Here is a 14,078-nt window from a genome sequence, read left to right as displayed (position 1 = left end):
GATCTGCCAGATTACCCTTTTTACATAATGGGATAATGATTTCCATTCTTACAGTCCTTCAGAATTTCCCCAGTGGGCAGTGACTTCCTAAAAACATGTGTCAAAGTTTTATATATGTACTCACTAGCCTCCTTAAAGTACTTAAGGATTATTATTATCTGGTCCTGGTGATTTGTTTGATTTCAGCCTATTTAATCTAAGCTGTACTTCTCCCGCTATAATTTCCAAATCACTCTGTGCCTCCATAGTAGTCCCTTTTATCTCTAGGAAGTTATCTACTTCTTCTCATGTGAAGACCTCAGAAAAATGTTATAGGGTATCTACTATTTCACTGTCTGTATTTTTAATTACAGTAATCCCTCCTCGATCGCGGGGGTATGCGTTCCAGAACCCCCCGATAGACTAAAAATCCAAGTAGAAACCATATGTTTGTGTAGTTATTTTTATATATTTTAAGCCCTTATAAACTCTCCCACACTGTTAACATTATTAGAGCCCTCTAGACATGAAATAACACCCTTTAGTCAAAAGTTTAAACTGTCCTCTATGACAAGACAGAGATGACAGTTCTTTCTCACAATTAAAAGAATGCAAATAGATCTTCTTCTCTTCAGGAGCAGAGAATTTCAGAGGGAGAGAGAGAGAGAGAGAGAGAGCTGCAAAAGAAAAGCAAACAATCAAAAAATCAATACTTGTGCTTTTAAGTTTGCCGCGGCATTTTTTAGAGGAGCGTTAGTATCTTCTAAGCAAACAGCCTCTGTGCAAACAGCCCTCTGCTCACATCTCCTCCGCCAGGCAGAGAACGCCAGAGAGAGAGAGCGAGATTAAAGCAACAATCAAAAAATCAATACGTGTGCTTTTGTGCTTTTAAATATGCCGAGCACCGCAATAAAGCGGCATTTTTTAGAGGAGCGCCAGTATCTTTTAAGCAAACAGCCTCTGTGCAAACAGCCCCTCCATCAGGCGCAGAGAATGTCAGAGAGGGTGAGAGAGAGAGGCAGAGACAAGCAAACAATCAAGCTCCGCGCGGGATGCATATCTTATAGCATTGAGGAGTTTTAGTTAATATGTAATACATGCTCTGATTAGGTAGCTTCTAAGCCATCCGCCAATAGCGTCCCTTGTATGAAATCAACAGGGTAAACAAACTGAGGAAGCGTGTAGCATAAATTAAAAGACCCACTGTCTGCAGAAATCCGCGAACCAGCGAAAAATCTGTGATATATATTTAGATGTGCTTACATTTAAAATCCGCGATAGAGTGAAACCGCGAAAGTCGAAGCGCGATATAGCGAGGGATTACTGTAGTCTTTTCTATTCCTGAAACACTTCAACTCCTCCTTGACTGTTCTTTTACTACTAAAACACTGAAAGAATATCTTTGGGTCATCTCTTTTCTTATATGTTATATTCTTCATCGACTGCCTTTTAGCTTCCTCAACATCCTTCTCAACATTCTTCTGCCCTCATGTTCTCATACACCCTATGATTCTATTTGGGGTTATCAGTCTTACAAGCCTTGTATAGCTGTTTTTTTCCTTTGCAGGTTCTTTTTCATTTTCATATCTCCCCACTAAAATTTTTTTTTTATTATTTGCTACTAATTCCAGCTTTTGGGAGGCACCTGTCCTGCATTATGTGTAAACATAAGGAAAAGGCAACAGTAATCATGAACTACTGACCACTCTATTCTATTAAACAGGCTTTTAGACACAGTCCTTGCATGATTTAAATTTATATTTATCAAATTGATTTCAGTATGTTCAGAAATACTTTGCCAGTATTTTCAAAAGTTAGACATTGTGTCCTGAATGGTTCAGTACTGGGACGCTTACTGTTTTCATTTTAAACGCTTGTTTCGGAAAACAACATTATAAAACAACATTCATTCACTTTCACTCAAGACGATACTCAGCTATACTTTTCTTTCAGACTAAAGGATTTTTCTCCCACAGTGCCCTTAATTAGTGGTGTCTTTAAACCAAAAAAGTGGTTGGAAGATAATCATTTGCCTGTATACAGAACAAACCGAAATGTTATTTATTGTGGGATTGATATATCCCAAAAGAGTGATCTGTCACTTTTTAACTCTCTAGGTCTAAACATTAGTTTTATGTAGATAAGAGAAAAATTGGTAAATCAGGACAGGACTGCAGTTGACCAAGTAGCCCCTCAACCAAACAAACATACTCTGTCATCCCTAACCAATGTGATATAAAACAAACTCATTTTATGGATGACATAGCTATGATTAAAGAATTTAGAATGAATTAAATGAAAATGCTCCGAGCAGATGGTGCACTACAGTTCACAGGAAATCAGTGAATCAGTTTAATATTTTAACGCTTTGACTCTGGCATACCATGTGTTAGGTGAATGGCAATGTAATGGATTTCCCCACATTATGTAACTTTCTCATTTACTGGTAGAAAATCAAACATTCTGTAGTTTAAGCACACACACACACACACACTTGTGATGCCCTATACCATATAAATAATTCTGACAAGTGGAAAAACTTGAAATGCAAATTGCTTCATCATCCTGAAAAATATTAAATGTTAACATCTCAAGAAAGGCTAACCTATGCATCATTCAGAGCTTCTCAAATAATTAGAATCTAAAATTTTTACCAAGACCTATATCATTTTTGTAATACAGTGGAACCTCGGTTTGCGAGTAACTTGGTTTACGAGTGTTTTGCAAGACAAGCTAAATTTTTTAATAAATTTTGACTTGATAAACGAGCAACGTCTTGCAATACGAGTAGTATGGATACACTGTTTACTGAGCGTCATGTAATCACAACTGAGCTGATGGTTCTTTTCTCTCTCTCGGGCAATCGTCTCCTATTCTCTGTCTGAGTCGCGCCTCTCTCTCTCTCTCTCATCTCCTTTTCTCCATCTGAGTTCCTCACTCATATAGTCAACATCCGTACGAGCATAAACGGTTTACTAGAGCATTGTGACTGTGTGCGTGTGTGTATGTGCGCGCGTATGTGCTGTGAGATGAGTCCCCGTCTTGTGCCCCAAAACACGAAGCTAAGTCTCACTACTTTAACACCACTAGCTTTATTCAGCTTGAAATAGCAACAGCGCGGTTATTTATTGTAGCGGGATCTTTATAATGTTCCTTGTGTCACCCATCGACGGCAGGTGCTTAACACTAGAATTACAAAAGCCTACGAAAAAACTTGTAAATCCGTCCCACCTTAAATTGCTTCTTAAAATCGTTCACAGCTCTCCACCAGCGTCTTTTGTCATCTAAATGTGCTGATAAAAATCAGGTTGCAACTTAGAACGTGCACAAACCTCTCCCAGCTCATGCCTTGATTGATTATCTGGGAGTGAAGTGGAGTTTTAGAGTGGAAATAATAGATTGTTGTTTGGAACACACGCATTTCATGTCTGTTCCATTTCTACAGTAATGTAGGCATAAACTATATAATGTATGAAGCCTGAAGTATCACACAAATACTTTCAATACTTAGATGACAAAAGACGCTGGTGGAGAGCTGTGAACGATTTTAAGAAGCGATTTAAGGTGGGACGGATTTACGAGTTTTTTCGCAGGCTCTGGTAATTCTAGTGTTATAGCATGCATGCGATCTTTTTGGATACGCTTATACAGCGAACTGCTACAGCGCTGGGAGACTGCGATTTCTTTGGGACACTCTTCCGTGTGTCGTCTCATTGGGTGGAATCCCACAAGAGTTTAGAAACTCACTCACACCAGCCATGATTCTTTTCAAAGGTAAAGTGCAGGTTAATTTGTTTCATGTATTTTTACTTTATATTTTGTATTAATCATTTTTATATGAATAGTTTTGGGTTGTGGAAAGAATCATCTGAGTTTCCATTATTTCTTATGGGGAAATTCACTTTGATATATGAGTACTTTGGACTGCGAGCACATTTCTGGAATGAATTATGCTTGTAAACCGAGGTTCCAAAGTATGCAGGTAATCACAATTTACATTTTAAACTACCTGTACATGAACAGCTACTTTTAAAGAAATAATAATTACAGATTAAAAATACTGTACATATGCTAAAAAAAAAAAACGAACATTGAAAATATGAGGGTAAATCAAAATTAAAAGTAATTTAAAAATTATGTGGGAACTACAACAGATAGAAACTGACGCAATACAACACATTCATGATGGCTTATTTGTAGTTCAAACATGCAGAGAGTCGCGCTCTGCCATTAGTCTAGTTGGAGCTAAATAAACATGGATGTTCTGCTGTCGGATTGCACCACTACTGAGATGAGATGAGATTTGTTTGGGCAGAGGAGTGAAACCTGCTGAAATTCATCAAAGGATGTTAGTTTAGTGTGGAAGTGAAAATAACATGACTCAACAAAGTTTATGAACTGGGAAGACAGGTTTAAATAGGGAAGAACAAGGGTAACTAACAAAGCTTGATCTGGTTGACCATTGACATCGTGCACATAAGCCCAAATTGACATGCCAAATGCCTTCATTAGAGAAAGTCAATGGATTATGTTGTCTGTTGTTGCTCCACATTTGGATATCAGCTATTGATCTGCACATGCCAATGTGCAGGACTTGGGGTACCGTAAAGTTTGTGCAAGATGGGTACCCAAACAGCTCACTGATCTGCACAAGCCAACATCCTTCAGTAAATTTCAGAAGGTTTTACTCCCTTTGCCCAAATAAATCTCACTACAGGGCGTTGTTCAACAATGGTGTAACCCTGCAGTGGAGCGTCCATGTTCATTTCACATAACGGCAGAATGCTGTGCTGTGTTTGTTCAAACTATCCATAAATCCTTCACAAACGTTTTATATTGCATCAGCTTCTGTCTATTGTGGCTGCTGCAGAATTTTCAAATTGCCTTTACTTTATTTACCCTCTTACTAAAATTATCAAGAAACACAGGGAGATTGAAAGCCTTATTGACTGGTTTAGTAACAGCTCCTCAACAAATCCTCAAATATGGATTTTAGGAGGCATGGAAAGTGTGATATGCCTTTCGACATTAACAGGTTGCTGTAGCGAAAGAGAGAAGCTTTAAGCTCTTAGTGGTCTCCATTACTGAATTTTCTCATTGTCCCCTAACACAGCAGTCACCTTAGGAAGTGACATTTATGGGTGTTCAGTTCGATTTTGAAATGGTGCTTAAAGTTCACATAAAAGCTGTTTGCAAATCTGCTTATTTTCATCTTATGTCCACAGGAAGGCTTAAAGTTAAATTTGGTAAAAATGAAGAAAAAAAAAAAAGTAAATTGTCCATTCAATAGTACTAACCAGCTAAGGTGTACTCCACATATGGATGCAAACATTAATACCACAACAGTAAATGTCACAAAGATTACAAAACTGTTTTTTAAAAAAGAGCAGCTTTAAAGAGTTCATATAGTAATTCTATAATCATTTTTGATCTTACTGTATTAAAGTGGAATAATATTACATTTATACAGCACTTTTCCCAATGCTTAAAGCACAAATTTCTGTATTGTATTTTGGCCAACTTACCTGTTGCTAAATGCTGACTGGTGATCTGTAAGAACAACACCTGGGATATACTGAGCTTTTAGAAAGCTCTGAAAGGAAGAGGGAGGAAGGGGCTGAGAGACACTGGGCTCAAAGACAGGAACATTTGAATCATTGCCAGCTTTCATCAAAGTTGATGACAAATTTCTCACCTAAGTTTAAAAAAAAATAATCAGTAATGAACCAAATAATGATCACTCAAACATTCAAAAACAATTAGTCTCTGCTTCTTACAGTTTTTCTTCTCTAAATATCAGTCTGTAATAAATCACTGCTCTGCTACTTTTGGCTTAGTAAACTTTGAAAGAAAGAACCTTTCTACCCTTAGGGCAGGGCAATCCAAGAGTTACTTCTGGGATCAAGCAACAGCTGCTAACAACAATAAAGTTAGTGGGCATCACTATTCAGACTACCTGATGCTGCCTCCTGTCTTAAGAGAAATAAATTAGAAATATTTCCAAAAAAAAAAAAAGAATGACTACGACCTGCTACTGCCACCCATAAACTCCTAACAGCTTCTAGAAGGTCTCTCATCACCTGCCTCCTTTATTATTCCTAAGGTATCACTAACAAGTATGACATAAATGAACAATGTGATCCACTATCCACAGCTTCACGTAGAGCAGATAAGTAGGCATTTGGCACTTGAACAACCACTTGAACCGGTTTAACACAACCAGCTGAACATTTTAGGGTATTTGGTGTCAACTCTGAAAAATGTCACTTATCAGAAATTTCCATGTATACATTAAATACATTTAAATAATTCTTCCCCAGAAAGTATATATCAGTATTGTCAATGGTGATAAATCGCTCAGGATTTTGCCCCACTCCATTATGCATCCTCACACAGAGAGGCTGGCTGTGATCCCAAAGCCTCAGGGGCAGAAGTGAATGAATCAGAGGTCCTGGGTTCATAGCCAGCTTCTACATGTGAAGAAATTAAATGCAGAGAAACAATAACTGGAGAGATTCATCACTAGTGACAATTTAAAAAAAAAAAAATAAATAAAATAAAAATAAAAATTGTGCAACTATATTGAGCAAATATATTAAGAAAGTACTACCAGACATGAAAAGGTATATTTTTTCACATCCTGGCTTATGATTCTTTAAGAATATGGGTCGCTCACATTTCAGCTAAAGCACTGTATTATCAAAAATAGTTGCAGGTGAGAAACAAGCATGATTGTCAAATGAAAACATTTTTTTCACAGAAATAAATTATTGCACAGTTGAGAAAGAATATCCCATGCAGTGGAAAAACTGCCATATTTCATATTTTAAGGAGGGTGTTTTACTCTAATAAGGTAACTATGCCCCTTGAAATGACTATATAATGATACTTATTGACACAGCACTAAATGGCTCCTTTCAAAACAGCTCTTTTCTTTTTGAGACCTCCACCATATTTTCCACATAATGAAGATGTGGTGTCTTCTGCATCCAAAAACACAATAATCACTGAAAAATGTCACATTTATAGTCAATTATATCATTTGTGATGAAAATAATAAAAAAAAAACAATCTGAAAAGTTGTCAGTGCTCCAGTTATATCAGTTACATAAAAATGTATATAAACTCACTTGAAATGGCATTAAAATGCATTTCACACAATCAGTACCAATTTCTAAGTGGAGAATGGTGGACAGAGAAGCCCGCAGGTTAAAAACACAATGCTGAAAGAAGCATGTTTCAGACACACAGCAGAATTGACAGTGTACAAAAGTGCAAAAATAAATAACTAGCTTTCTTTGCTTATAAGGCAAAGATGCTGACATACATCAGAGATCATACTGGGCCTAAATGCCTGGAGGACCAATCTGACATGCAATTTGACTGTATACGAGATGCCATTTAGAGGATATAAAAAAAAACCAAAAAAAACAAATAAACAGAATGAACGTACTGAATCGCATACAGACAATATGAATGGACAGCAGATGTGCACTCGTATCATCTTTGCTGTTCCTTCTAAATGGCACATCACAGCATAATAGTTTTGCAGATGCATAATCGCTAGGCAATCATTTGCATTAGAGGTCAGGTCAAACACATTATTCTCGATAAAAATTTGATGTCTTTTCACTCAGTATATGTCAAGCAAACCTGACAAGTCTTCCTGCTTAAGTAAATAGCAATTTCATGTATATATACAGTTGTGGCCAGAACTTTACATTCACTCATCATGGACAGGAATGTCATGGTAATTGTGAGCTTTCAATGTATTCTTTGAACGGTTAATTTTTTGGGGTGAAAGAATTTTACAACATACATTGTTAATGACTCTAAAAAATAATTTGATGTACAAATTTATTTTGGAACCTTGCTCCACCTTATTCCACAATCTTCAGCAAGGTGTACTTGGACTAATGAGCCAGAACTTGAATTTCAGACTGAGACTTCCAGAATCGTGCCAATTACAAATATATATATTTTAACGTCATGTATTTACATGAGGGTAATACAATGTCAAGATTCAGTTTACATTAATCCCCTGAATGCAACCTTAGAGCTACAGCAGGCTGCCCAACAATCCATTTTCTAATTGGCCTATCCAGTTTAGGGCTGGAGGGAGCAGGTGTCTATCTTGGCTATACATGGCACTAGGAAGTAAAAACTGAAGCAAGTTTTAAATGGCATAGCTGTTCTGTCCGTACGATTAGTCTACAGGTTAATTCCAAAAATTAAATAAATTTAGCTTTTCAAAACTTCCATATTAACCAAACGTTTGTGTGGTTCAGTTCCTATTTGAAATATGAGGCAAATCTAATGATCTGACACGTAATGAGCTCACAGAGGCATTTAATCATAAGAGTTGTAAACTTAGAAGAGCTGCTAAAACAGTATACTTCACTGCTGAAATCATGTTCGCAAGCATTACATTTAAATCATTTATCTTTTGAAGCCTAAGGAATTTATTAGTATAACAACTAAGATGTGACAAATGTAGTGAGGTGATGTGTTTAGAACTAGAGCTAATCGTGTCAACATGTGTAACTTCAACCATTTTATGATGCAACACTTTTACTGTCGACACTTGTTTGTAGCCCATAGATGTTGTGTTTGATTCTGAACTGTTGTTGTAATTTCATAAGAAAGCAGTTTGTTAATCTGCCAGTTTTCATGTTAAGAACAAGTATGCCTATTCAGTCTTACCTTGACTATCCTTCTGCGGAGTTTCTTAGTCATTCTTTAATTTTTCACCGCAATGATTGCGTATGATGGCATTTTATAATATTCTTCTTAAGCATTCACTATAAACACTTCAGATGGTTAAAAATTGAGAAGCTTGCTTCTTGCCACACACATAATTGTGAGAGTATTACTCCATTATTATCTTGTTTGCACTGGTGTTCTATTGATAAACAGGTACAATTTAGAATTTTATGATGCATTTAAACTTTACATAGCAGTTCATCTAACTATTTTGCAGATTTAATTAGTCCCCATGTTTAAATTCTCCAGTTTGATGATGCCCACCATCTAGTGCCATGAATTATTTTACTCCAAGTCTCTGGAATTGTTTGCCACTTTAAATTAGATAAATTCAATAACTTCACTTACTTTCTAAATTAAAGAGACTTACTTACAAGCATATTTATATTAGTATATTTATTATGGTCTTGTTTTATACTATTACATGTGGAACTTGTTCTTGGCTATCTCTGTGCTTCTATTACTTTTTTCCATTGAAATTTGTTTTATTAAATTTTGTGTTTGTGTTAGCAAGATAAAGTACACATGACATTTTTGTGTACAATGACATACTGTATGTCATATGACATTGAATGGTATGGGAGCCAACATGATACAGTCTTCAGTTATGAATAATTAGGACATTAGAAAAACTGTGATGAGAACAGGCCACCATTCTGCCCAACAAACTTGTCCATACTATTCATTATATCATCAAGTACTCCACACAGGTCGCACAGTGGTAGTGCTGCAGATTTGTAGTAAGGAGATTGTGGGTTTGCTTCCTGGGTCCCCCCTCCATGAAGAGCGCTTTGAAGTAGTGAGAAAAGTGCTATATAAATGTAAAGAATTATTAATATTATTATGATTTGAAGGTCCCCAAAGTCATGCTGTACACCACACTACTTCCTAATTTACTCCACGTCAAAAGTTTTCTGTGTGATGAAAAACCTTTTAACATTTGAGTGAAATCTGCCCTTAGCAAGCTTTCAAATGTATCCCTGTGTTCTTGTTGCACAATTTATTTTATAAGTAACAACTGGGATCTACTGTACTAATTCCTTGCATAGTTTAAACACCTCTATCACACCCCTTTTAATCAAAGTTTTCTTGAACTGTAAAAGGTATTACTCCTTAAATATCTCCTCATATCTCTTATTATAGAATCGGCCTAGTCATTCTCCTCTGGGCTCTCTCTAGATCCTTCTATGTCTTTTTGGAATATGGAAACCAAACCTGTACACTAGTACTCCAGGTGAGGTTTTACTAGTGTGTTATGCAACTTAAGCATAACCTCTCTTGACTTCTACTTTACACCTTGCAATATACAGTATAACCTAAAATCCTATTACCCTTCTTGATCACTTCTCTACCATGTCAAGATGTAGATAGTGACAAGTCCACTATGACTTCTAGGCCCTTCTCGTAAAGTGCATACTTAAGTTTCAGATCTCCCATTGAGTAATCAAATCTAACATTTTTAGTCCTGAATGTAATACTTAAAATTTACTTACATTAAATTCAATCTCCTACAAATCTGTCTACAAATAATGCTATTTGTATTCTTATTTTATTATTGTAAGCACCAAGAGAAAAATAAAAATTAATGTGGACTTTACGCATTGTTATTTTTATAGACAGAGCATCAGTCTGATCAGCTAGCTCCATCTCGAATGTTATCACAGCCAGCATTCTCAGCACTGGCGAGCTTTGTTGGGCTGAATGGCCTGTTCTCGTCTAGATTGTTCTAATTGCACTGAAGGACTGTGAGGTTCAGTCAGCATAGCAACAGACACTTCTGAAGCAGCATCCACTGATGATTCTATTGATGACTGTTTGCCTAAACATTTTTAATTTAAAATATGAAATATTAAAGATTTACTTTGCTTTAGGCAGTGCTAAAACAATAGTGCCTATTAATTGCTAACATATTTATACTGACAATGTTAGCAATGTGTAGTTCAACAAGCAGAAGGACAAAACAAATATTAATAGCAATTTCTTAATGCACTAATAATAAACAAGATTTCCATTTATAGATACCTACAGAGAAATCAGGGGTGGGATTAGTGCTGGGTCCATCCTCTAATCTATACATCTCCTCACAACATCCAATCATCCAGACTCTTGGTTTCTCTTATCAGTGCTATGTTGACGATACACAGCCATACCTGTCATTATCTCTCAAGGACCACATAGTATCAGCTAGAATCTGTGCATGTCCCACTAGAACCGCAACCTGGATAAAGGAAAACCATCTCCAGCTCAACCTAGCAAAGATGGACCTCCTTGTTATCCTGGTTTGTCCATCTATTTAGCACCTCAACTCAGGGATAGTGTGTTGAGCTGAACAAACAGTGAACAACCTTGAGGTGGTGATCAATGACCAGCTGTCCTTCACTGACCATGTTTCAATGGTCTTTCTGTCTTGCAGATTCACTCTATATATAACATTCACAAGATCAGGCTGTATCTGATGGAATCAACAGCACAACTCCGGATTTAGGCTTTGGTCTTGACATGTCTGGACTAATGCAACTCTCTGCTGGCAGGAGTGTTACGATGTGTTACCAAACCGCTGCAGATGATTCAAAATGCAGTGGCACGTTTGGTGTTCAACCGGCCAAGGTGAGCCTAGGTCATTTCTCTTTTAAAATAACTATACTGACTTTCTGCAGTAGCACATATTAAGTTCAAACCCTTGATGTGTGGCTACAGAGTATTCAATAGGTCAGTACCTATATCTACATGGGGACCCTTGTGGCATCCTATACACCATCTTGCCACCATCTTGCCTACTCAGGTCTGTTGATGAAGAGCATCAAGTGATGCCACCTAATTTTAATCCATACTCTTTTCATGTGTAGCACCTAGGTTTAACTGTTTAAAGACTCCTGTTCTGTTACTTTCTGTCTAATTGATAATGGCTTTGACAGGTTCTTGTAACCAAGAAAGTGTAGTTAGCTTGTATTTTTTTTTGTTTGACCTTTTGTCATGATTAATTTTATAACCATGTCCTGAAACACTTGTTTCCAAACAGTCCTTAGACTGATGTTTACTTGATTATGTCGATATCTTTTGTAAGTCACTTTGGATAAAAGCGTCCGTTAAGCAAATAAAGGTAAATGTATTACTGAAATGTTGAAAAGTAGCAAACTATTCTCATTTCTGGTGAACGAGTGATTCCTAGTAAATTTCTAGGAAGTTTAAGCTTCAAATTACGCTCGCTTATGGTTACTGAAGAGGCTACTGACAGCTTAAGTTTGATAAAACAGTGTGCCAATTCTCTGCCAGCTACAACTGTAACAACTCCCATCAAATTAAAAAAAACTCACTTTAGGCATATTATAAAGTATGAACATCCAAAAATCATATTAGAATATTTATCAAATTACACAAAACAATCTTTAAATACAGTGCCCTCCACAATTATTGGCAACCCTGGTTAAGATCTGTTCTTAAGCTTCTAATAAATTCTTTTTTTTCCCCAAAAAAATATAGGCTTACCGCACAAAAAAAAAACAGAAAAATCCAACTGTTAATTGAAGTACATTTATTCATTGGGGAAAAAACCCCACATTAAGAAATACATGTTTTACATGAAATCATGTGTGCCACAATTATTGGCACCCCTAACAATTACTATAAAATAAATGTAATTGAAGCGTTTTTGTAATTTCTAGTTTATTTTTTAAAGTTGATCAGAGTAAATTGGAACTTTTAAATAGTAATTAATGCCTTCCTTTGTCCCTGGGGTATAAATATGACATGACAGAATCCTATTACTCTTAGCCACTCTTCAACATGGGAAAGACAAGAGAACATGCCATTCAAGTAAGGCAGATGTGCGTCGACCTTCAAAAGTCAGGTAATGGCTACAAGAAAATAGCTCCCCGCTTAAACCTTCCTGTATCTACAGTCAGAGGAATAATAAAGAATTGTAAAACTACAGGAACAGTGACAAACAAGGCTGGACGAGGACCCAAGTTTATCTTGCCACCTTGCACAGTGAAGAGGATGGTAAGAGAAGTAAAAAATTCTCCAAAGCTCACTGTTAGAGAACTGCACCAAAGAATGGTATCTTGGGGGTCACAAAGTCTCCATGACAACCATAAGACACTATCTCCATGACAACAAGCTGTTTGGGTGACATGCAAGGAAAAAGTCTTTTCCCACCTACAATCACAAACGTAAACGTCTGGAGTTTGCTAAGCGGTACTGGGGCTTCAACTAGGACCGTGTGCTTTGTTAAGATGAGACTAAAATTAAGCTTTTTAGCAACAAACATTTGAAGTGGGTCTGGCATGAATCCAAGTATGAGTATGTGGAAAAGCACCTAATGCCCACTGTAAAGTATGATGGAGGATCTGTGGGGCTGTTTCTCTTCCAAAGGCCCTGGGAACCTTGTTAGGGTGCATGGCATCATGAACTCCTTGAAATACCAGGATATTTTAAATCAAAATCTGGTGGCCTCTGCCAAAAACTGAAGATGGGTTGTCATTGGGTCTTCCGGCACGATAATGACCCTAAGCACATGGCAAAATCTACACAAAAATGACTCAGCAGACACAAAATCAAGCTTCTCCCATGGCCATCTCAGTCCCCAGACCTCAACCCCATTGAAAACCCATGGGGTGAGCTGAAGAGGGAAATGCATAAGAGAGGACCCAGGACTCTGGACGATCTAGAAAGAACAATGTGGAATGGTCAAAAATCCATGTCTCTATATTCTCCAACCTTGTGAAATTTTATAGGAGAAGATTAAGTGCGGTCTTGTTGGCAAATGGGGGTTGTATGAAATATTAACAGCAGGGGTGCTACTAATTGTGACACACATGATTTCATGTAAAAAATGTATTTCTTAATGTGGGATTTATTTCCCAATGAATAAATGTACTTCAATTAACGGTTGGATTTTTCTATTTTTTGTGTTGTAAGCCTATATTTTTTGGGATAAAAAAAGAATTTATTAGAATGCTAAGAACACATCTTAACCAGGGCTGCCAATAATTTTGAAGGGCGCTGTACATGACTTTACTATGAAAAATTAACTTTCTTCAACTGATATAATAAAGTAATCAGTTTTGGATATAGTAAAACAATTTGCATTTGCGGCGAACACAGCAGTAAATAAATAGCTTATTTACTTGCAATCAAATCAGTTGACAATTACTGAAAACTGAGGTGGCTAGAATTATTAATAAAAAAAAAGTAGAAAATTACCTTCTTTACCTCAGTTCTTAAATCTCTTTGTTGGCGCTCATTTACTTTTAGACACATTTTGGTTTCAAAATCATAAGGACAAACAAAATGACTGAAAAGGATTAGAACCTTCTCTTAAATACATTAAATGTTTG

The 14,078-nt window shown here is 36.6% G+C and overlaps 1 protein-coding gene across 1 annotated transcript in view; it reads right to left on the bottom strand.

Annotated features, from left to right (window-relative positions):
• ncstn (nicastrin) overlaps positions 1-14,078 on the bottom strand; it is a 62,583-nt gene that overhangs the window by 21,125 nt on the left and 27,380 nt on the right. Inside the window, exon 11 of the mRNA XM_039741163.1 lies at positions 5,505-5,674. Within this exon, the coding sequence (XP_039597097.1) occupies positions 5,505-5,674 (170 nt within the window). The remainder of the gene's footprint in view (positions 1-5,504; positions 5,675-14,078) is intronic.

Source organism: Polypterus senegalus, chromosome 18 (genome assembly GCF_016835505.1).
Source record: "Polypterus senegalus isolate Bchr_013 chromosome 18, ASM1683550v1, whole genome shotgun sequence".
NCBI lineage: Eukaryota > Metazoa > Chordata > Cladistia > Polypteriformes > Polypteridae > Polypterus > Polypterus senegalus.
The sequence above is the reverse complement of the archived record's forward strand: the minus strand, read 5'-3'. Positions and strand labels throughout refer to the sequence as shown.